Source organism: Trachypithecus francoisi, unplaced genomic scaffold (genome assembly GCF_009764315.1).
Source record: "Trachypithecus francoisi isolate TF-2019V2 unplaced genomic scaffold, Tfra_2.0 Lachesis_group9, whole genome shotgun sequence".
In the NCBI taxonomy this organism is placed as follows: domain Eukaryota; kingdom Metazoa; phylum Chordata; class Mammalia; order Primates; family Cercopithecidae; genus Trachypithecus; species Trachypithecus francoisi.
In genome coordinates this window covers 38,043,954-38,065,971 of record NW_022681474.1, presented here as the reverse complement: position 1 = coordinate 38,065,971, position 22,018 = coordinate 38,043,954, and the positions used below count along the sequence as shown (strand labels likewise).

The following is a 22,018-nucleotide window of genomic DNA, read 5'->3' as shown; positions in this document are numbered from 1 at the left end:
CTCCAGCCTGGGTTACAGAATGAGGCTCTGTTTAAAAAAAAAAAAAAGAAGAAGAAGAAGAAGAAAAAAAAAGAGATTGGAGACAATTTGAAAAGCCAGTAAGGAGCCAGCCACAGTGGTGTATACCTGTAGTCCTAGCTACTCAGGAGGCTGTGGCAGGCGAGAATTGCTTGAGCCCAGGAATTTGAGGCCAGCTGGGCATCATAGTGAGACCCCCAACTCTTAAAAATGTTTTTAAATTTAAAAATAAAAAGATCCTTTAAAAGCCAATAAATGACTAAATATGGGAAATCTATGTAATAAACTATTAAAAAATTATTAATTTTCATGATTATAGGGATGTTTAAGTGAAAAAGTGCAGAAATGTTTTATATTAAGTGAAGAAAGTAGCATATAAAGGAGTACAGACAAGCCAGGCACGGTGGCTCGCACCTGTAATCCCAGCACTTTGGGAGCCCAAGGTGGGCGGATCACGAGGTCAGGAGATCAAGACCAGTCTGGCCAACATGGTGAAACCCTGTCTCTACTAAAAATAAAAAAATTAGCTGGACGCGGTGGCACTTGCCTGTAATCCCAGCTACTCAGGAAGCTGAGGCAGGAGAATCGCTTGAACTAGGGAGTTGGAGGTTGCGGTGAGCCGAGATCACGCCACTGCACTCTAGCCTGGTGACAGAGCAAGATTCTGTCTCAAAAAATAAATAAATAAAGGAGTACATACATTATCATCTAAATTTGGTTTGAAGAAACGTATTTGTAGATATTTATTCAGTATATAATATGTGGATAAAAAAGGGACTGGAAGAAAGCCCACTGAAGTGTCAACAGTAACTTCACCAGGTGATGGGAATTTGAGAAACTTTTTTTCTTATACATTTTTCTGTATCCTACATTTTTCATCTAGATTGTGCACTACTGTTATCAGAATTTTTTAAAAAATACTATTTTTTTTTTTTAAGTAAAGCATAATACCAGGTGTGACAGCTCATGCCTGTTAATCCAGCTACTTGTGAGGCTGAGGTGGGAGAATTGCTTGAACCCAGGAGGTCCAGCCTGGGTAACATAAGCAAGACTCCATCTCAATTAAAAAAAAAAAAAAAAGAAAAGAGGGCATATGCTTGTATTATTATATCTTATAATGATATCTTTTTTTTTGTTTTTTGAGACAGGGTCTCACTCTGTCCCCCAGGCTGGAGTGTAGTGGTGTGATCTCAGCTCGCTTCTACCTCCACCTCCTGGACTCAAGTGATTCTCCCACCTCAGCCTCCTGAGTAGCTGGGAATATGGGCATGTGCCATCACGCCCAGATGATTTTTGTGTTTTTAGTAGAGACGGGGTTTCACCATGTTGCCCAGGCTAGTCTTGAACTCCTGAGCTCAGGTGATCCGCCCGCCTTGACCTCCCAAAGTGCTGGGGTTATAGGCATGAGCCACCACACCTGGCCTATAATGATATCTTAAAAGATTGCTTTCTTTTTGTTTTTTTGGGTTTTTTTTTTTGACGGAGTCTCACTCTCACCCAGGCTGGAGTGCAATGGCGCGGTCTTGGCTCACTGCAATCTCCACCTCCTGGGTTCAAACAGTTCTCCAACCTCAGCCTCCCAAGCAGCTGGGACTACAGGCACGTGCCACCATACCCGTCTAATTTTTGTATTTTTAGTAGAGACAGGGTTTTGCTATGTTGGCCAGGCTGGTCTCGGTCTCCTGACCTCGTGATCCACCTGCCTTGGCCTCCCAAAGTGCTGGGATTACAGGCATGAACCACCACACCCGGCTGACTGCATTTTTTTTTTTTTTTTTGAGACGGAGTCTCGCTCTGTCGCCCGGGCTGGAGTGCAGTGGCCGGATCTCAGCTCACTGCAAGCTCCGCCTCCCGGGTTTACGCCATTCTCCTGCCTCAGCCTCCCGAGTAGCTGGGACTACAGGCGCCCGCCACATCGCCCGGCTAATTTTTTGTATTTTTTTAGTAGAGACGGGGTTTCACCGTGTTAGCCAGGATGGTCTCGATCTCCTGACCTTGTGATCCGCCCGTCTCGGCCTCCCAAAGTGCTGGGATTACAGGCTTGAGCCACCGCGCCCGGCCGCATTTTTTAAACAGACTGGAAGATTTTGCTAGGAGTATGAGTGGTTTTCCCATGCCCCTTCTGTTTTCCAAATTGCTTGTGTTGTGGCTGCAGTCCTTTTATAATATGAAACAGGTAAATAACAACTGATGTTGTGGCTGCATCAAAGGGGTGAGAAACGAAAAGGAGAGGACAAAGCAAAAGAGTTTGACCTTTCCAGGCTCTCCTGAAAGTCAAGGTTTTGATCAATGTGGGGGAGGCCTGCGAAGTAGCTCAGACGGTCTTGAGCTTTCAGCATCATGGATTCTTCTTTTAGATCCCATCTTCCCTTCCCAGCTCCCCCTTCCTCAATTCCTACTGCGTAAGTGTCCATAGAGCGATTTCTTTTTAACTGTTCAGAAGCTTTCTGCAAGATGTTCGAAATACTAGCATTGGTTTGAGCAGCTAGTCTATCTTGTGCTCTTGATTTGGGGGACTTAGCTTCTATTTAGATTTCTTTGAAGGTGGATGCCAGTGACCCAGGGTCTGTGGAAGAGTAAGAGCCACTTGTGAGGATAAGACTGAAGAGGCCACAAACTCTTCAGATCCTGAGAGGGTAGGACAACTTGGGCCTTCTGCTAGTCCCAAGGCCAGAATGGCCATCGTATCTTTAAAAAGGAAAGTTATTTCCCTAAGTACTATTTGAATTATTTTGTTTAAATTAAGTATGGGAAAAAGGTTTGAACCCTTTTCCAGCTTAAAATTTTAAATAAATATACAGTTTTTAAGTAAAAGTGAGATATGATTCTTTAGAAATCATCTGGCATTTAGCCAGGCATGGTGGTGTGCACCTGTAGTCCTAGCTACTCAGGAGGCTGAAACGGGAGGATCCCTTGAGCCCAGGAGGTTGAGACTACAGTGAGCCGTGATCATGCCAGTACTTCAGCCTGGGCAATAGAGCAAGACCTTATCTCTAAAAAAAATAATAATAAAAAGGCCTCACATTTAGACAATGTGGTAGTGTGCTGGTTCAGAAGGAGCCCAGCTATGCATGGCTAAGGGCAAATCCCTGAAAGAATGGACAAGGAAATTGAAAAATGTTCACTAACCTGAGAAACAGTCTTTGGAAAAAGGTGATCTCAGGTTCTCATGCAGGACAACTTAAGAAAAAGAGAGCCAGCCAGGAGAAAGCTGAGAACTTACTCTCCATTAGTCAAAAATCTGCTTTAAGTCAAGATCCTGCAATGGCCTTTGACAACAAGGCCCTGAAAATCACCAGAACCAAGCCTGGGCCTGGTGAATGAGCGCCTGCATAGAGTTCTTGCTGCTGTGATTCAGTGCAAGTTAGAAACCTTTGCTCTTCTTTAGCCTGGGGAAAACCAAAGTCCGCAAACCTAGCTCACTCAGCAAATGATCGATCGTGGCCTGTATGCTAACTATAAGGCATGTTGCTAGGTACCGTGGAAATTCTAAAGAGACATAAGATAAGAACTTTCCTGAAAGCAGTAACACTTTAGTTGGGTAAAGGGATAAGGAGATACACACACACACACACACACACCACACACACACACACACAGAGCTACCTATGTTATATATATGAATATAAGGGAACTCTCTCTTTTTGAGGGATAATTTTAGAAGTAAAATCTCATGTTTGAGCATATTTAAAAGGCCACTGTAAGGCCGGGCACGGTGGCTTACGCCTGTAATCCTAGCACTTTGGGAGGCCGAGGTGGGTGGATCACCTGAGGTCAGGAGTTTGAGACCAGCCTGGCCAACGTGGCAAAACCTGGTCTCTACTAAAAATACAAAAAATTAGCGGGGCGTGGTGGTGGGCACCTGTAATCCCAGCTACTCAGGAGGCTAAGGCAGGAGAATTGCTTGAACCCAGGAGGCAGAGGTTGCAGTGAGCCGAGATCACTCCACCGCACTCCAGCCTAGGCAACAGAGCGAGACTCCATTAAAAAAAAATTTTAAATAAAAGGCCAATGTAAAAGAGGCCTAACTATATTTAGGTTTTTCTTTTCCTTTAGATCCAATTCTAAATTATGGACCATTGTCAATATTAGTAGCCTCTTTCGTTGATTATAATAATCATCCTTAGGCCGGGCGCGGTGGCTCAAGCCTGTAATCCCAGCACTTTGGGAGGCCGAGACCGGCGGATCACAAGGTCAGGAGATGGAGACCATCCTGGCTAACACGGTGAAACCTCGTCTCGACTAAAAAATACAAAAAGCTAGCCGGGCGAGGTGGCGGGCGCCTGTAGTCCCAGCTACTTGGGAGGCTGAGGCAGGAGAGTGGCGTAAACCTGGGAGGCGGAGCTTGCAGTGAGCTGAGATCCGGCCACTGCACTCCAGCCTGGGCGACAGAGCGGACTCCATCTCAAAAAAAAAAAAAAAATCATCCTTGAAAATGCCTTCTAAAGAATGCTGGCCCCTTGAGGGCAGGAGCAGTTTATCAGCTGTGTTTACCTGAAACAGCCTCAGTGTTTGCTGGACATTGTTAAATGAATGTGCAAAAGTTGAATGACAGACGGACATATTCCGGGGGGACCTTACCCCCAGTGAGCTAATGATGACATTCATAATTACCCTTCACCTTTTAGACACAGTCTTCTGGGATATATTTTTAGGGTTCCACGTGGTCTTCATCTCGATGCGTCTGTTCACATGTGAACGTAAAATTCGTGAGCATTTAGTTGAGGCTGAGGAATCACTGCTTTCAACATTCCTTGTGGCTTACATCCCTGCATTTTTATGATCACTGTAGTTTTAATCACTGGCACGCCTTCGTTTCCATTTCCCACGAATTGCAAAATGCTAGAAAAAATTCAAATACTGTAAATAAGCATGGCTATACCGACAAAGGAAGGCCAACATTTAACTGCTAGGTGATTTTCAAAGCTCAGCATCTTTATCTAAAAAGCATAGTAGGGGTGCAACGAAGTCAGAAGTCAAATTTTACTAAAGCTGAGGACAGCCTATAGTAGCTTTTGCTTTTTCCCTGGTGGCTGCTCACTTGAATTTCAGACAGTTCTAGTAATGAGAGAAAATAAATAACATTACAGGGTGAGCCAACCCTATGAACCCAGACCTGTAAATTTGTAGCGAAATGATACTTCCTCTCACAGACTTGTGACTTAATCTCCTTAAGAGGCTTTTTCTGAGCAAGGCTGAGACATCTCAGAAGACTAAATCTGTGTCTATGAACCTGACTGCAAAAGAGTTCTTCCCTCCCAGGGTCTGGAGGGTGTGAGTGCCTGTCGGTCCATGTGCTGTTTAACCCTCTGGTGCTGGACTCCGGGTCTCCGTCCGCTCTTTTCTCCCCGATGCAGAGCCCATGCTGGTGCGCTAACCTGCAGCGTCTCTGTGCTTCTCTTCTTACCTCCTCTTTCCCCTTCTCTTTCCCTTTTGCTGTGGTGTGTCCAGAAAAGGAAGTCGAGTTCCAGCGTGCACCTAATGGTGAGCCTTGCCTGCCCACCCATCGCCCACTCCATGCTGCCTGTGCCCGCCTGCCAGCCACGCAAACCCGTTCTGCCATGTGCGTGTGCCTCACTCATCCTCACTGCATGTCTGTGCTGTGTGGGCAGGTGTGGCCTGTCCTGCCAGGCGGGGGCCATTGCCCAAGGTCACCCAGTGGCCTAAAAAGTGGGCATTGGAAGGGGTGGTATGGCACCCCCTGCTGTGGAGTTTGGACAGCCCCCAGCAGCCCAGAGTAGGATGTGAAGCTGGTAGGGACCTGGGGCAAGCAAGGGAGAGACCCTCACTCGCTGTCATCCAGAAGGAGAGGCCCTGCTTCCCAGGCATGAGCAGCTGCTTCCTATAGACTGGCAGCTGGAGGGCAATTGTGTGGTGGGCAGAGGAGCTGGTTGCAGGCTCCCACTTGTGAGTCTGCTCTCCTGGCTCTGCCCCCATGCAAATCCCATTCTCCAGCTGTGCCCAGTGGTTCATCCTGCCCACCCAACCCTCAGGGGAACAGCTAACTCATCTTTCTCTCAGGACACTGGGCACCAAGGGCAACACAGCAGCCTGAGTCATTATGAAACCATCCATTAAAACCAGAGGTGGGGGCCAGGCGCGGTGGCTCACGCCTGTAATCCCAGCACTTTGGGAGGCCGAGACAGGCGGATCACGAGGTCAGGAAATCGAGACCATCCTGGCTAACACGGTGAAACCTTGTCTCTACTAAAAATACAAAAAATTAGCTGGGCGTGGTGGCGGGCGCCTGTAGTCCCAGCTACTTGGGAGGCTGAGGCAGGAGAATGGTGTGAACCCAGGAGGCAGAGCTTGCAGTGAGCCGAGATCGCGTCACTGCACTCCAGCCTGGGTGACAGCAAGACTCCGTCTCAAAAACAAAAAAACAAAAAAAACCCAGAGGTGGGGCCACTTGGGTGACATCCCAGCCCTCTGCAGGTTTTATGGGCACCCTGGAGTCTTTGCCCCCTGTGAGGGTCTTGGCCTCAGCTGGGATTTACAGGTAACCAAACAGGTCAGCATCATTCACTGAGCTAGGTGGGCTTTGCTGCTGCTTGGTGGGAATGGAGACAGCAGAGCTCCTGTGAGTTTAGAGCACCGTCTCACTACTCCTGGGACCCCTCTTCTCTAGCCTGCCGCAGTCTGTGGAGTCTTGTTCAGGGAGTCACTTGGTGCCTGGCTTGAGGTTCCATGCCTAGCCCTGGGTTTGGGGATGTCTGAGCCATTGATAGCAAGCTGGCAGTGGACGGCTTCAGGTCTGGTCCAAGAGGCCTCCAGGCAAGAAGTAGGATGCTTTCTGTGTATGTCCTAGAAGAGAAGACGCACATTCTAGCTGTCGATGTATCATCTGTGCCCTGTGCAGGGATGGTAGCCACACATTTGTCCCACCTCCTATTGAAGAATTTGCAGGCATCAGGCTGCTTCTCAGTGGCCCCCAACCCCACTGGAACTCAGTGAGATTGACTATGCTGGTTAGGGAACTATCAGAGGCAGAGAATATCACATGGATGTGGCTCCCTGCCCTGGAGATCAGCCTCCTTCCTTCCTTCCTTCCATCTTCCCCTTGCCCCTCCCTTGTTGTGCCCCTCTGTGTAATGTTTTTGTTTGTTTGTTTTTGTTTTTTTGAGATGGAGTCTTGCTCTGTCGCCCAGGCTGGAGTGCAGTGGCACAATCTTGGCTCACTGCAGCCTCCGCCTCCCGGGTTCAAGCACTTCTCCTGCTTCAGCCTCCCAAGTAGCTGGGATTACAGGCATGCACCATCACACCTGGCTAATTTTTGTATTTTTAGTAGAGATGAGGTTTCACCATGTTGGCCAGGCTGGTCTTGAACTCCTGACCTCAGGTGATCCACCCGCCTTGGCCTCCCAAAGTGCTGGGATTACAGGCGTAAGCCAGCGCGCCTGGCCATCACCATGTAGTTTTGAAAGGCAAGGAGATATCCCTGGTGATCATGGTGCTGTTGGGAATGTTGGCCTGTGTGTGGCCTACTCTGTCCTGGGGGCCAGATTCTGGGACTACAGCCACAGTCCCTCTGGGTTTCACCTGCCCCTCCCCGGAATACTGCCCTTACTTCTAGCCAGTCAGGCCTAAGATTTGTTAGGCAAAAAAGTGAACAGCACAGCCCTAACTCTGCTCCCTGTCAGTGAACGCATTTTGGTCTGAAATGGACTTCCACCCCCATCCTCTGGACACCATCTCTTAAGCCAGGCATACTTTCTTTTCTCCTTTCTCTTTGTTTCAGGCTTCGAGCTGGTGTTGTAAGAAGGAAATAAAGGTGCTGGGTTGAAAGGGCAGCAGGAGACTGCCCACAGACAGGGGACCAGAGTTTCTGAATTTTCTTCTGCTTTCTTATAAATTACCCCTGCCTTTCCCTGTATAGTGGGAAGAAGATCTTCAACTTCTTTGGGTCAGGTGTGGATTGTGTAATGACATGGCACCTGGCATAAGCAGAGATTTCTGGAGAGATGCTTTAAAACAAGGCTTTGGGCTGGTCCCGCCTTGAGGGTGCCCCAAGAGCTAGGTCTCTGGGTCCCACAAATACTTCCTCCGATCATCTCTCCAGCCATTGCTCCCATCTGCACAGTGTTATGGAGGCCACCTCAGGCCTACCTCCTCCAGGCCAGGCCAGAGGGCAAGGGAGGTCTGGGAGTTGAACCTGAGTGGCCTTGGGGACTCTGGAGGAACTAAACCATCTGTTTTCTTGTCTCAGCCACAGAGCAACAACAAAAACAGTCTCGTAAGCCCAGCCCAAGAGCCCGCGCCCTTGCAGACGGCCATGGTACCTCCTGACTACAGCTTCTCCGCCTCTGCCCCCGGCTGCCTCCTGCCCCTTCCCTCTTCCTTTTCTTGTGCCCCCTCCCTGGCCTTCTGGGCCTGTTCCTTTCTTGGTGCCCATAGAGCAGACTGCTTTGTGTGCTGCCCTGTATGCCTCTTCCCCTTCATTGTCCCGCCTGGCCGCACTCCGTCCCGCATGGCAGAACTGCTGCTCCTGCTCCTGCTCCTTTCGCTGGTGGGGGGAAGAGTGATCAGGGTTCTCAGCTGAACCTCCCAGGCCCAGCCCAGGACCCCCAGTGGGTCTGCTGTGGGGGCTGGGAAGGTGAGTTGCTTAGGAAAGGAGAGGGTAGGAGCTTTCTTGGGACCTGAACATCAGTTCTTGGAGGCCTCCTTGTAAAACCTGCCTCAGTCTCTCCTTTGCAAAGCCAGAAACAGGAAGGAGGGCTGGGGTCCCCACCTCTGGATGGTGCTGAGGTCTCCAGGCTCCTGGAGTGCCTCATGCTAGCTGAGTTCTCTCTGGGCTCCTCCAGGGGTTCTGTGTGCTCTTGGAGCTCCCTCTGCTAGTGGTGGCTAAATAGAGAGTCAGCAGGGGGGTGACTGGGAAAGAGGGAGGGGTGATGGTGCCTGCTACTCCCCTCCTTCCTGCGGACCCTCATGCCACCTGATGTGGCAGTGTGGGGCCAGGAACTAGGGAAGGCAGAAGGCGGGCGCAGTGGGCGGCTCTCTGGGCTCAGCTTGCTGAGGGGGACTCCTGTCCTGCCTCTTTCTGGGAGACCTCATTCTTCTCCCCAGTGTACACCCTGTGATGAACACTGTGACAGGGCCCGGCCTGTGCCCTCAGTCCCACAGCTCCTCCAGTGTACCTGCCCCGTGGGAACCCCATGTGGAAAAAGCCCTCAGAACTGACAGGAATCAGGGACAGAGGCCCTTGCTGTCTCAGCCTCCTGGGCACCTGCACCTGCCAGGCCTCTCTTTCTTACCAGACAGTGCTGCTGCCAAAATCCAGGGCTATCCCAGCTGCCTGGGACCCCAGTTGAGCCGGACATTTTGTCTTCTGGAGATGGCTGGTGGGCAGGCCTCAGTGGTCATCACAGGGTCTGTGGGGGTCCTGGGGTGCAGGTAGGGCTCCTCAGGGAAGAGCCATAGTCTGTTCCCAAGTTGGAAGGGTAATTTTTATCTTCTCTCACAGGAGCCACAAACCACTGTGGTACACAACGCTACAGATGGGATCAAGGTGAGTGGCTCCTGAGCCTGTCTCCTGCTTTCCAGGTCAGCAGGAGACAGGTGGGCTGGGTCCCAGGGGTCTGTAGGCTGCACCCTGAGGCCAAGGCGTTTGCAGAGGCTCAGCTGAAGGTAGCCTGTGCCCATAGTTGCTCCATTCTGAGGAAGGGCGTTCTACCTTACGGAGCCCAGGCTTTGCAGTCGGACAGATCTGGTCTGAATCCTGGCCCTGCACCTTAGTATCCTTTATCTGCAAATTGGGGATGATAATAATAGAATCTTCCTCCATATGTTGGAAGTTTAAAAGAGTAAACGTTCACTGAAAAACAGGCAAAAGCATCTCTAGACCCTGGAGCGTTCTCCATGGCCTGTCCCCTTTATGCCCTTGGTGTTTTCACCAGCATTCCCGAACCAATCTGTTAAGCCTGGATACCATCCATGGCTCTGGTTTAGAGAGGTGACAAGACAAATTACCTGTTCAAATGGTGGCTGGGATGGGAGGCAGATAAAAAACCAGTAAGCAAACAGATAACATAGGCCGGGCACTGTGGCTCACACCCATAATTCTCACACTTTGGGAGGCCAAGGTGTGGGCAGATCGCCTGAGCTCAGGAGTTCGAGACCACCCTGGGCAACATGGTGAAACCCCGTCTCTACTAAAATACAAAGAAGTAGGCAGGTGTGGTGGCGCGTGCCTGTAGTCCCAGCTACTTGGGAGGCTGAGGCACGATAATCACTTGAGCCTGGGAGGCAGAGGTTGCAGTGAGCTGAGATCATGTCACTGCATTCCAGCCTGGGCTACAGAGTGAGACTTAGTCTCTCAAAGAAATAAATAAGATAAAATCGAATGTCAATAGGTAATCTGAAGAAAATGGCATAAAGTAGAGAGGAGGCCAGGTGCAGTGGCTCATGCCTGTAATCCTAGCACTTTGGGAGGCCAAGGCGGGCGGATCACTTGAGGTCAGGAGTTCAAAACCAGCCTGGCCAACATGGCAAAACCCCATCTCTACTAAAGATACAAAAATTAGTTGGGGGTGGTGGTACATCCCTGTAATCCCAGCTGCCTAGGAGGCTGAGGCAGGAGAATCGCTTGAACCTCGGAGGCAGAGGTTGCAGTGAGCTGAAATCGTGCCACTGCACTTCAGCCTGGGCAACAGAGCAAGACTCCATCTAAAAAATGAAAAACAGAAAAACCCCACCAAAGTAGAGAGAGAGAAAGAGAACAGGGCCTTGAATTAAGTAGTCAGGAGAAGGCCTCTTTCAGGAGGTGGTATCTGAGCGAAAAACTGAATGGTGGGTGGGAAGGAGGCAACCAGGCCAACTCTGAGGCTGAGTGCCCTAGGCAGAAGGAACTGAAGCTCAGGTGTGGCATGTGTAATCAAGCGGAGGGAAGAGGGAAGTGACATGGGGAGAACTGTAGGAGAGTGATGAGGTTGGAGAAGCAGCAGGGCCTGCTACAGAAGCCCTTGTAGGAGTTTGCATTTTCTTCCAGCAGCAAGGAGAAGCTGTTCGGAGTGAGTAATAGAATCTATTTGACACTTTAACACATCACTCTGGCCACATCATGATCAAGAACTCTAGGGAGGGCCAGGCACGGTGGCTCACGCCTGTAATCCCTGCACTTTTGGAAGGCCGAGGCAGGTGGATCAGCGGAGGTCAGGAGCGCGAGACCAGCCTGGCCAACATGAAGAAACTCTGTCTCTAATAAAAATACAAAAATAGTCGGGCGCGGTGGCTCAAGCCTGTAATCCCAGCTCTTTGGGAGGCCGAGACGGGCGGATCACGAGGTCGGGAGATCGAGACCATCCTGGCTAACCAGGTGAAACCCGTGTCTACTAAAAAATACAAAAAACTAGCCGGGCGAGGTGGCGGGCGCCTGTAGGGGAGGCTGAGTCAGGAGAATGGCGTGAACCCGCAAGGCGGAGCTTGCAGTGAGCTGAGATCCGGCCGCTGCACTCCAGCTTGGGCGACAGAGCGAGACTCCGTCTCAGAAAAAAAAAAAAAATACAAAAATTAGCCAGGCATAGTGGCAGGTGCCTATAATCCCAGCTACTCGGGAGGCTGAGACAGGAGAATCACTTGAACCCAGGAGGTGGAGGTTGCAATGAGCCAAGATCATGCCACTGCACTCCGGCCTGGGCAACAAGAGCAAAATTCTGTTTCAAAAAAAAAAAAAAAAAAAACTCTAGGGAAGTTAGGGAGACCATGAACCTGTTATCGTGGTTCAGGTGTGAGATGTTGGTGGCCTGGAGTCAGGTTGTAGCTGTGTATTGGAAGTGAAGAGGTAAGACATGGGATTTACTTTGGAGACAGAACCAAAAGATTTTATTTTTAGATTGGGCAATCCGAATATAAGGGAAAAAGAGAAAGAGAAGGATTGAGGATGACTCCAGGTTTTAGCCTGAGTAACTGGTCTAATTAGGGGCATTTACCAAGTGGGGGAAGACTAGGGAGGAGATTTGGGAAGAGTCAGACAGCCAGGGTGGAAGCAGAACCTTCCATGGTCTCCTTGCACCTCTTGTAGGAGCACAAACTCTGCTTTTGTTCTGCTTTGCTCCTCTGGCTTCCAAGGGATGGAGCATATAGAAACATATTCTTTTTGGCCTACAGGGCTCCACAGAGAGCTGCAACACCACCACAGAAGATGAGGACCTCAAAGGTAGGTGCTGGCCCTTGGAGAGGGAAGGACTCCAGCAGTGACCCAGGTACCTGGGCTCCAATGGGGCACCTGCCTTTTCTGCCCCCAGAACTGGGAATGCGGGCTCCTATGCCCCTAGTAGAGGGCTTGGTATAAAAGCTACTTTCCACAAGCCAAGATATGAGGCCCCTGTGTGGTGTTGCTGAGCTGGGCAAGAGGCTTCTCTTCTTTGACCCCAAGTCTAAAATAGCTAAGCTAGAGATTCTGCAGGGGGCAGGGCTCAGAGAACTGTTCCTGTCGCTGATAATGATGTGCCATCCCAGAACAGGGGTACCCTAAGTCCCTGCCAAAGTAGCCCACAAGTGTCATGAGTCATAAATAGAGTGACCAATCATCCTAGTTTTCCCGGACGCAGAACTTTTGGTTTTAAGACTGCGATGGGCCAGGAGTGCTGGCTCACACCTGTAATCCCAGAACTTTGGGAGGGCCAGGGCAGGAGGATTGCTTGAGGCCAGGAGTTTGAGACCAGCCTGGGCAACATAGCAAGACCTTGTCTCTATAAAAAAAAAAAAAAAAAAAATTTAGGAACAAATAAATAGGCCAGGCGAGGTGACTGATACCTGTAATCCCAGCACTTTGGGAGGCTGAGGCAAGCAGATCACTTGAGGTCAGGAGTTCGAAACCAGCCTGGCTAACATGCCGAAACCCCATCTCTACTAAAACTACAAAAAAAGGCCGGGCCTCTGCCGGGCGCGGTGGCTCAAGCCTGTAATCCCAGCACTTTGGGAGGCCGAGACGGGCAGATCACGAGGTCAGGAGATCGAGACCATCCTGGCTAACACGGTGAAACCCCGTCTCTACTAAAAAAATACAAAAAAAAAAAAACTAGCCAGGCGAGGTGGCGGGCGCCTGTAGTCCCAGCTACTGGGGAGGCGGAGGCAGGAGAATGGCGTAAACCCGGGAGGCGGAGCTTGCAGTGAGCTGAGATCTGGCCACTGCACTCCAGCCTGGGCGACAGAGCGAGACTCCGTCTCAACAACAACAACAAAAAAAGGCCGGGCCTCGTGGCTCCCACCTATAATCCCAACACTTTGGGAGGCCAAGGTGGGTGGATCACCTGAAGATCAGGAGTTCAAGACCAGCCTGGCCAACATGGTGAAAACCCATCTCTACTAAAAATATAAAAAATTAGCCAGGTGTGGTAGCAGGTACCTGTAATCCCAGGTACTTGGGAGGCTGATGTGGGAGAATCACTTGAACCTGGGAGGTGGAGGGTGCAATGAGCTAAGATCGCCCCATTGCATTCCAGCCTAGGCAACAAGAGCAAAACTTCTCAAACAAAAAAAAGACCGGTCATGGTGGCAGGGTCCTATAATCCCAGCTACTCAGGAGGCTGAGGCATGAAAATGCTTGAACCCGGGAGGTGGAGGTTGCAGTGAGCCAAGATCGCACCACTGAACTCCAGCCTGGGTGACAGAATGAGACTCTGTCTCAAAAAAAAAAAAAGAGGCCGGGCGCGGTGGCTCATGCCTATAATCCCAGCACTTTGGGAGGCCGAGGCGGGTGGATCATGAGGTCAGGAGATCGAGACCATCCTGGCTAACACAGTGAAACCCCGTCTCTACTAAAAATGCAAAAAATTAGCCAGGTGTGGCGGCAGGCACCTGTAGTCCCAGCTGCTTGGGAGGCTGAGGCAGGAGAATGGTGTGAACCAGGGAGGTGGAGCTTGCCGTGAGCCGAGATCGCGCCACTGCACTCCAGCCTGGGGGACTGAGTGAGACTCCGTCTCAAAAAAAAAAAAAAAGAACATATATAAATAAATATAAAACCCAGATAGTCCTGGGAACACTGGGATGAGTTGGTCACTCTAGTGCTAAGATCTTGGCCTGAATGATGGAGTTGGAACCAATCTGACAACCGTGAGGCCACATTTGGTCATGTCCTGGTGGGCCTGTAAGGACCACTAGCCTAAGCTTGGGCCTGGCTAGAGTGCCAGGTGGGTGGGAGGGCATGGCAGGCCGGACCCCTGGGAATCTCTTTTCTGCTCTTTGGTTGGGCCTCCTGGAATTGCTCCCTTTGCCTGAATTCCATAAGTGACTTTGGGTCAGGCCATCAGAAAAGACAGAGGAACATTGCAGGACAGAGCTGGGAGAGCATGCCCTCGGCGGCAAGGGGGCATCAAACGTTTTGGAACCAAAAAAATAGCAGAAAGCTACGAGGAAGTGAATCATAGTAGCTCCAGGCCCCTCTGAGTGAGGTCAGATCAGTTCGATTCCAGCACTGCTGGCAACATAGGAGGCGCCATCACTGCTGGGCTCTGGACCCTGTGGCCTGGCCCCTTGGAACATCTTCCCTGGGTGCAGGGGTCCTTGGACAGGCTATTGTAAGGCTCGTCTGGAAGCCATGGCCCAGGTCTGGGCACCTGCCTGGTGCCCTCAGCTGGGAGGCCTCTCTGGCAGAGGCGGCGGCGTGGGATGTGGTCCAGTGTCCACAGCAGCCCGAGGCAAGGCGTCCCCTTGCCCCGGCTCTGCAGCGCCATGGGCTCGGGTCCTGTCCGGCTTGCTCGCTCACCTGCCTTATTCTGTTTGTTTTGGCTGCTCTGCCTTGCCCTGCCCTGCCCTGGCTGGTTAGCTGCCCCGCTCCGCACTGGGAATGGCAGCTCGGTGCCTGAAGGACGGAGCTCCCGGGACAGAACAGCCCCCTCTGCAGGCATGCAGCCCCAGCCTTCTCTCTGCTCCTCAGCCAGTAAGTGTGAGGGAGGCACATTCTGGCTTCCGTCTCCCTGGCTCGTCCTGAAGCCCCTCAGGGACCCCCACCACAGCTGTCAGCCTGGCCCAGCTGCCCATGGTAGTAAGCTCCGGGAGCATGGCCTCTGCTAGGGGTGGGGGGTCGATTGGAGGTGCTGTTGAGACCAGGCAGGGGCCCCTGAGTCTGGGGCCCAAAGAAATACGAGAAGAGTGGGTGGAAGAACATGGCCTGGGGTGGGGGGAGTAGAAATCCCCAAGATGTGCAGTGGGCCTTGCCTCAGCGCCGAGCCAGGAAGAAGGGCAGAGTCGGAAGTCAGGTCTGTGAGGGTGGGAGTGGGGTGATGGGGAAATCGTGACAGCAAGGAACTGTGTTGGGGATGTAGTGCTTCCTGAGTCTCAGCATAACATATTAAGAGCATGGGGTCAGAGGCAAGACAGATTTGAGTTTAAATCCCAGCTACACTGCCTTCAAGAGTGTGAAGTTTAACCTCTCAGAGCTGCAGGTTCCTTATCTGTAACGTGGAAATAAAACAGCATGCCCCTCAGAGCCTTATTGGAAAAAAGACGAGGCAGTAGGAAATCTTGATACGATGCCTCGCTGGGTTATCGGGCTCATCCTCGTATTTCTAGTTACGTCTGTGCTGGAGGATGCCTGTGTCTGCTGCCTTTCCTCCCACCATCTATCCTTGCAGAGTTTCTAAGCACAACCCTCTTCACCCGTGGGGCCCCAGTCAGGTCATCCAGATGGGTCTGGTGGGTTGGAGAGAGTGTGTGTGTTGTGGGTGCACACCTGCCTGCTGCTTTAGGAAGCCGATCGAACTCCTTGCTTCCCTTAACCTGCTGCTTGCTCACCTGGAGCTGCAGCCTAGCAGGGCTGATGGCTGTGGGGCTCCCTCCTGGATGTGCCTTTGGCTGCGCTACCCTGTCCCAGCTGTGCTGTTTGGCTGTGCTGGCCCGGCCAGGCCATGGTGGTGCTGTTCTGATGATTGCAGTTGTCTTGCAGCCTTTCGCTCCTGTGAGGAAAGGGTTGTGGCCTGGGCCAACCCAGGGCTTGGGTTAAGATGAGCCCAAGCTCAACCCACGCTCTCCCTTACCCTGGCGGCAGCCCCTGCTGATAGTGGCATTCCCTATAAGAGAAGCCCAGGCCAGCAGGACATCACCAGCTGTCCCTTGGCTTGGGATGGGTTGGGGAGGAGGGCTCTGGAGGGCACCACCTCTGCCTGCCTGTCAGTCTGAGCCCTGTTTGGTTTTCCTGAGGGACACGTCCTGGCATGAGAGCTGGTGTGAAATGTACAGCTTTCCCAAGCCTTGAGAGGTAAACGGAGCAGCCTCTCTGGTACAGGCTGTCACAAGTTTTTACAATTCTGGGATCATTTCTCCCAGAAAAGCCCTGTGGAGTTGATGAGCAGTGGGAAGCATCCATCCTAGGGCTCTGATGGTCCTTTGGCACCCCAGCCCTAGCTGGATTCTGCTGTCAGGCTGCCTGTCGCCCAGGGCTGGATCCTGGCCACTGAATGAGGGCTAAGAGTGGGGGTGGTGATTGAGACCTGACTGAGCCCCTTCAGGTGAGAGAAGTAAATTGGGGGTGGAAGCAGCCTTATTGAGAGATGCTTGTGAGAGAGGCTGCTCATACAGGGGAGGGGCTCACAGCATTCATGATGTACCAGGCTCCTCATCTGTTAAAGGCAAGCATGTTTTCTGCAACCTGGTTGTTGATGGAGAGGGAGGCCAAGGCCAAAGAACCATAACTAATGGCTGGGCTTCAGGAGGAAGTGGTCATTGTGTCTGCACACTGCAGAGAGGGAGATGGAAGGGAAGGTGGGTTCACTCTTCCTGCCAACGGCCCTAGAGACAGAGAAGAGGGATGTCTTTGTCATAAGTGATCACAGGGGACTCCTGAGGACTGGGGAAGGCTCTCTGTCACTTGGGAGGTACCCCAGTGGGTAAATTGATGGATTTTTCTCCCCCACAGTGAGAAAACAGGAGATCATTAAGATTACAGAACAGCTAATTGAAGCCATCAACAATGGGGACTTTGAGGCCTACACGTAAGTAGAGACCCATTTTTTTTGTGACCTAAGTCATCTCCCAAGGCCTTCCCTGCTTCCAGACAACAATTAGGACCCTGGGGAAAGGGAATTTGGACCTTGGGCAAAGTATCTGAGTTAAGTCCTCTCCTGAGCTGGGAGCCCTTTCAGGTAGATTCCCTGAGCTCACCCACGGTGTCCTGGTGGTGGGCCGAAAGCACAGGGCTGAGTGGCTCAGCAGGCAGGCCTGGAAGATCTTCGCTGTCTTGTCTGGGATGGCCACAGCTAGCCTGCTGCTACTGGATAGACACTGCTGATAAGGAAGGAAGACAAATCGCTCCATAGAAGCCTGATAGGCTGCTTTTTTTTTTCTCCCTGCAGGAAGATTTGTGATCCAGGCCTCACTTCCTTTGAGCCTGAGGCCCTTGGTAACCTCGTGGAGGGGATGGATTTCCATAAGTTTTACTTTGAGAATCGTGAGTGGGTTCGTGCTGCTGATATACTCCTGCCTGCCCCTTCACCCCTTTGCCTCTGTCTCCTGCTCACCTTCTCATCCCAGTTGCCCACTTTTCCCTTATTTGACCTTTATGCTGCACTCCTACTCTGTATGCTTGCCCCTTTGTGCCCCGATGGTTGTAAACAGGCACCTTTGAAGGCCCTGCTCTGAGCCCCAAGTGCCCATTCATTCTGCAACTGCCTTGTGGCAGTGCTAGTCACCACAATCAAGTTCACTTATTTCTTGCCGAGCACGGTGGCTCACGCCTGTAATCGCAGCACTTTTGGGAGGCTGAGGCTGGTGGATCACGAGGTCAGGAGATCAAGACCATCCTGGCTAACATGGTGAAACCCCATCTCTACTAAAAATACAAAAAATTAGCCGGGCGTGGTGGTGGCGCCTGTAGTCCCAGCTACTTGGGAGGCTGAGGCAGGAGAATGGTGTGAACCTGGGAGGCGGAGCTTGCAGTGAGCCAAGATTGCGCCACTGCACTCCAGCCTGGGCAACACAGCGAGGCTCCATCTCAAAAAAAAAAAAAAGTTTATTTATTTCTTTAAGCCTCACCTCTTTCCAAGATGGATTGGAAGGAAACCCTTTGAGATTAGGTTGAGATGATCTCAGCACGTAAGAATTAAGCTCTGTGTTTACAGGTTTCAAAATAGAGGAAATTAAAACCAGGATAAGAATGTGCAAACCAGGGCACTCTTGGTGATTTGTGAGATCGGAAGTTGTGGCTAGAATCTTGCTGACTATGGAGGAAGGCAGGCGTCCTGTATAGGGGGTGGGGTGTACATTCTGGCCAGTTCGTGGAAGATAAGGGGATAAGAAGCTGAATTATCACCCCCTCCCATCTTTCTGTCTACTCTATGAGACCCTCCCCTTCCTTATTTTTATATCTTCCCACTTTATGCTGGGCCTTCCCTATCCTGCCCTGAGTTATAGTTAGTCACTAACTTCTCTGCTGACCCCCACCCTTATCACATCTCAACTGCATATATAAACTCTCAGTTATCTAAGTAATTCTATTAGCCAGAAGCAATTCCAGAGTTTATATTAATTCTAGGAAGGTGACATGTAGCCCCTGTCTAACATTTGAATTGAACTAAAATGTGAATCTCAATAAAAGGAACACAGTTTTCACAGCATATGCTGATAATGGCAATCCAACTTCTTTTGCCTTTTCCCCCAGAGAATCCTGGGAATATCCTGAGCTTGGTGCTTTGGTGATTCTATTTCAGCTTTGGTGCCTTAAAAAAAAAATTACAAATCAATTTTGAATGGTTTAAGTTCATGATTTTGTTCTGCAGCCCTAGCTAGGGGCGAGCCAAGCCTTTTGAAATCTAAACTCAGCCTAACAAAATAGGAAATCTGTAGGCTTCAGTTAGAGTCACATGGTCCTGAGTTCAGGTGTGTGATTTGAGCAAATTATTCCTTGAACCTATTTCCTCATCTTATAATGAAGAAAATATTATCCAGCAAGAAATACAGCTCAGGCATGTAAAACCCCAGCACAATGGCTGATTAAAAGAGCAGCAGCTACTATCATTGTTACCCATCTTTCTGTTCCTTTTGGATAAAGGAGACTAATGTAATGTGGTATCCTGGCCTCTGGAGGGCGTTTTGGCGGGGAGGGGACTTGGAGATTCTGGGAATGGTTGCTCAGGAGATGGTAAGACTTGGAAGTGCAGGCTGGGAGGAAAACGCAGGTGCCCAGGCCTGATGTCCTCTTACCTACTCCACCCTGCCCTGTAGTCCTGTCCAAGAACAGCAAGCCTATCCATACCACCATCCTAAACCCACACGTCCACGTGATTGGGGAGGACGCAGCGTGCATCGCCTACATTCGCCTCACCCAGTACATCGACGGGCAGGGTCGGCCTCGCACCAGCCAGTCAGAAGAGACCCGGGTCTGGCACCGTCGGGATGGCAAGTGGCTCAATGTCCACTATCACTGCTCAGGGGCCCCTGCCGCACCGCTGCAGTGAGCTCAGCCACAGGTGCACCTGGTTGAGGGGGGAGAGGGGCTGGGAGGGCCTGGGACAGGTGGGGTCAGAGGAAGAAGAGAAGGCTGGGAGGTGGCCCTGGGAGAGGAGGTGTGGGCCATCCCAGAGGACTGGCAAAGGCTGGTAGAATGCTTGCAATAAGTTGTGCTCGGAAATCAGACAGACTGGGGTCTGGCTCCGTGACTCCAAATTGGGTGACCTCAGACAGGTTACTTCCCCTCCCTAAACTCAGTCTCCTTAGCTGTCAAAGAGAGGCAGAGAGTGGTGCCTACCTCATTTAATCATTGTGAGGATTAAGTAAGATACTATAAGTAAAGCACTTAGTAAGTGCTCAGCAAATGGGAGGCAGTTTTGTATTTAAGCATTAGCTTCACCCACTTTCCCCACCTTCTCAGGCCTACTTGGCCACGTGTTTAGCGTGCTAAAGTCGCTGGAACTCATCTGTGTGCTCATTGTCCTCTGTTCTGTTACCACATTCTGTCCTGTTTGACAGGGGCATTAGGAGATTCCAGCCAGAGGTCGAACCTTCGCAGCCAGTGGCTCTGGAGGGCCTGAGTGACAGCGGCAGTCCTGTTTGTTTGAGGTTTAAAACAATTCAATTACAAAAGCGGCAGCAGCCAATGCACGCCCCTGCATGCAGCCCTCCCGCCCGCCCTTCGTGTCTGTCTCTGCTGTACCGAGGTGTTTTTTACATTTAAGAAAAAAAAAAAAGAAAAAAAGATTGTTTAAAAAAAAAAAAAAGGAATCCGTACCATGATGCGTTTTAAAACCACCGACAGCCCTTGGGTTGGCAAGAAGGCAGGAGTGTGTATGAGGTCTATCCTGGCATGAGCAGCGGGCTGACCCACTGGCCTTGAAGAGGTGAGCTTGGCCTCTCTGGTCCCCATGGACTCAAGGGGACCAGGCAAGAACTCTGACAGAGCTTTGGGGGCCATGATGTGATTGGAGCTCCTGAGGTGGCCTGCTTACCCCAGGTCTAGGAACGGACTTACTTGGAACTTGCATAGGCGCCTAGAATGGGGCTGATGAGAACATCGTGACCATCAGACCTACTTGGGAGAGAACACAGAGCTCCCAGCCTGCTGTGGAGGCAGCTGAGAAGGGGTGGCCTCAGGACTAAGGGCCCGGACGTTGATGTGTACTGTCTCGTTTAGTGTAGAAGGGAAGAGAATTGGTGCTGCAGAAGTGTGCCCACCATGAAGCTGATGAGAAACCTCGTGTTAATCTGACATGCACTCACTCATCCATTTCTATAGGATGCACAATGCATGTGGGCCCTGATATTGAGGCCTTATCCTTGCAGCTAGGAGGGGGAGGGTTTGTTGCTGCTTTGCTTCATGTTTTCTTCTAACTCAGCAAGGAGAGAGCTGGGCCCCGGTCAGGGCTCCCGTGCCGCCTTTGGCTGTTCTGTTTCTGTGCTGATCTGGACCATCTTTGTCTTGCCTTTTCACGGTAATGGTCCCCATGCTGACCCTCATCTGGGCCTGGGCCCTCTGCCAAGTGCCCCTGTGGGATGGGAGGAGTGAGGCAGTGGGAGAAGAGGTGGTGGTCGTTTCTATGCATTCAGGCTCTCTTCGAGGCTGCCTCCCTTCTTATTCTTCCTTGCTGCACGTCCATCTCTTTTCCTGTCTTTGAGATTGACCTGACTGCTCTGGCAAGAAGAAGAGGTGTCCTTACAGAGGCCTCTTTACTGACCAACTGAAGTATAGACTTACTGCTGGACAATCTGCATGGCCATCACCCCTCCCCGCATGTAACTCGAAAGAGGTGTCCAGAGCCAAGGCTTCTACCTTCATTGTCCCTCTCTGTGCTCAAGGAGTTCCATTCCAGGAGGAAGAGGTCTATACCCTAAGCAGATAGCAAAGAAGATAATGGAGGAGCGATTGGTGATGGCCTTGGTTTCCCTCAAAACAACGCTGCAGATTTATCTGCACAGACATCTCCACTTTTGGGGGAAAGGTGGGTAGATTCCAGTTCCCTGGACTACCTTCAGGAGGCACGAGAGCTGGGAGAAGAGGCAAAGCTACAGGTTTACTTGGGAGCCAGCTGAGAAGAGAGCAGACTCAAAGGTGCTGGTGCTTGGATTTAGCCAGGCTCCTATGAGCACCTCATGCATGTCCCAGCCCCTGGGCCCTAGCCCTTTCCTGCCCTGCAGTCTGCAGTGCCAGCACGCAGATCCCTTCACCACAGGGTTTCGTTTTGCTGGCTTGAAGACAAATGGTCTTAGAATTCATTGAGACCCATAGCTTCATATGGCTGCTCCAGCCCCACTTCTTAGCATTCTTACTCCTCTTCTGGGGCTAATGTCAGCATCTGTAGACAATAGACTATTAAAAAATCACCTTTTAAACAAGAAATGGAAGGCATTTGATGCAGAATTTTTGCATGACAACATAGAAATAATTTAAAAATAGTGTTTGTTCTGAATGTTGGTAGACCCTTCATAGCTTTGTTACAATGAAACCTTGAACTGAAGATATTTAATAAAATAACCTTTAAACAGTCCATTGTGTTACTGCTGTTGGAGGTTTACGGCTAGAGGCATAGATTTTAGTAGCCTGGGCTACCAGGTTGGAGAGAGGTATCTCTTCCTACTT

General features: G+C 50.8%; 1 protein-coding gene across 34 annotated transcripts in view; it reads left to right on the top strand.

Annotated features, from left to right (window-relative positions):
• Positions 1–21,926, top strand: part of CAMK2G (calcium/calmodulin dependent protein kinase II gamma) — a 63,051-nt gene extending 41,125 nt beyond the window's left edge. For 8 of the 34 annotated variants that reach the window (XM_033208392.1, XM_033208387.1, XM_033208390.1 and 5 more), the window contains 8 exons: positions 8,225–8,293; positions 9,479–9,523; positions 12,121–12,169; positions 14,780–14,893; positions 16,868–16,943; positions 17,304–17,398; positions 19,171–19,415; positions 19,915–21,926. In XM_033208392.1, the coding sequence (XP_033064283.1) occupies positions 8,225–8,293; positions 9,479–9,523; positions 12,121–12,169; positions 14,780–14,893; positions 16,868–16,943; positions 17,304–17,398; positions 19,171–19,403 (681 nt within the window). In that variant the 3' untranslated portion in view covers positions 19,404–19,415; positions 19,915–21,926. Of the gene's footprint in view, positions 1–5,469; positions 5,503–8,224; positions 8,294–9,478; positions 9,524–12,120; positions 12,170–14,779; positions 14,894–16,867; positions 16,944–17,303; positions 19,416–19,914 lie in introns of all 34 variants that reach the window. The other 26 variants (XM_033208395.1, XM_033208405.1, XM_033208402.1 and 23 more) reach the window with 15 other exon arrangements.
• The last annotated feature ends 92 nt before the right edge of the window (positions 21,927–22,018 follow it).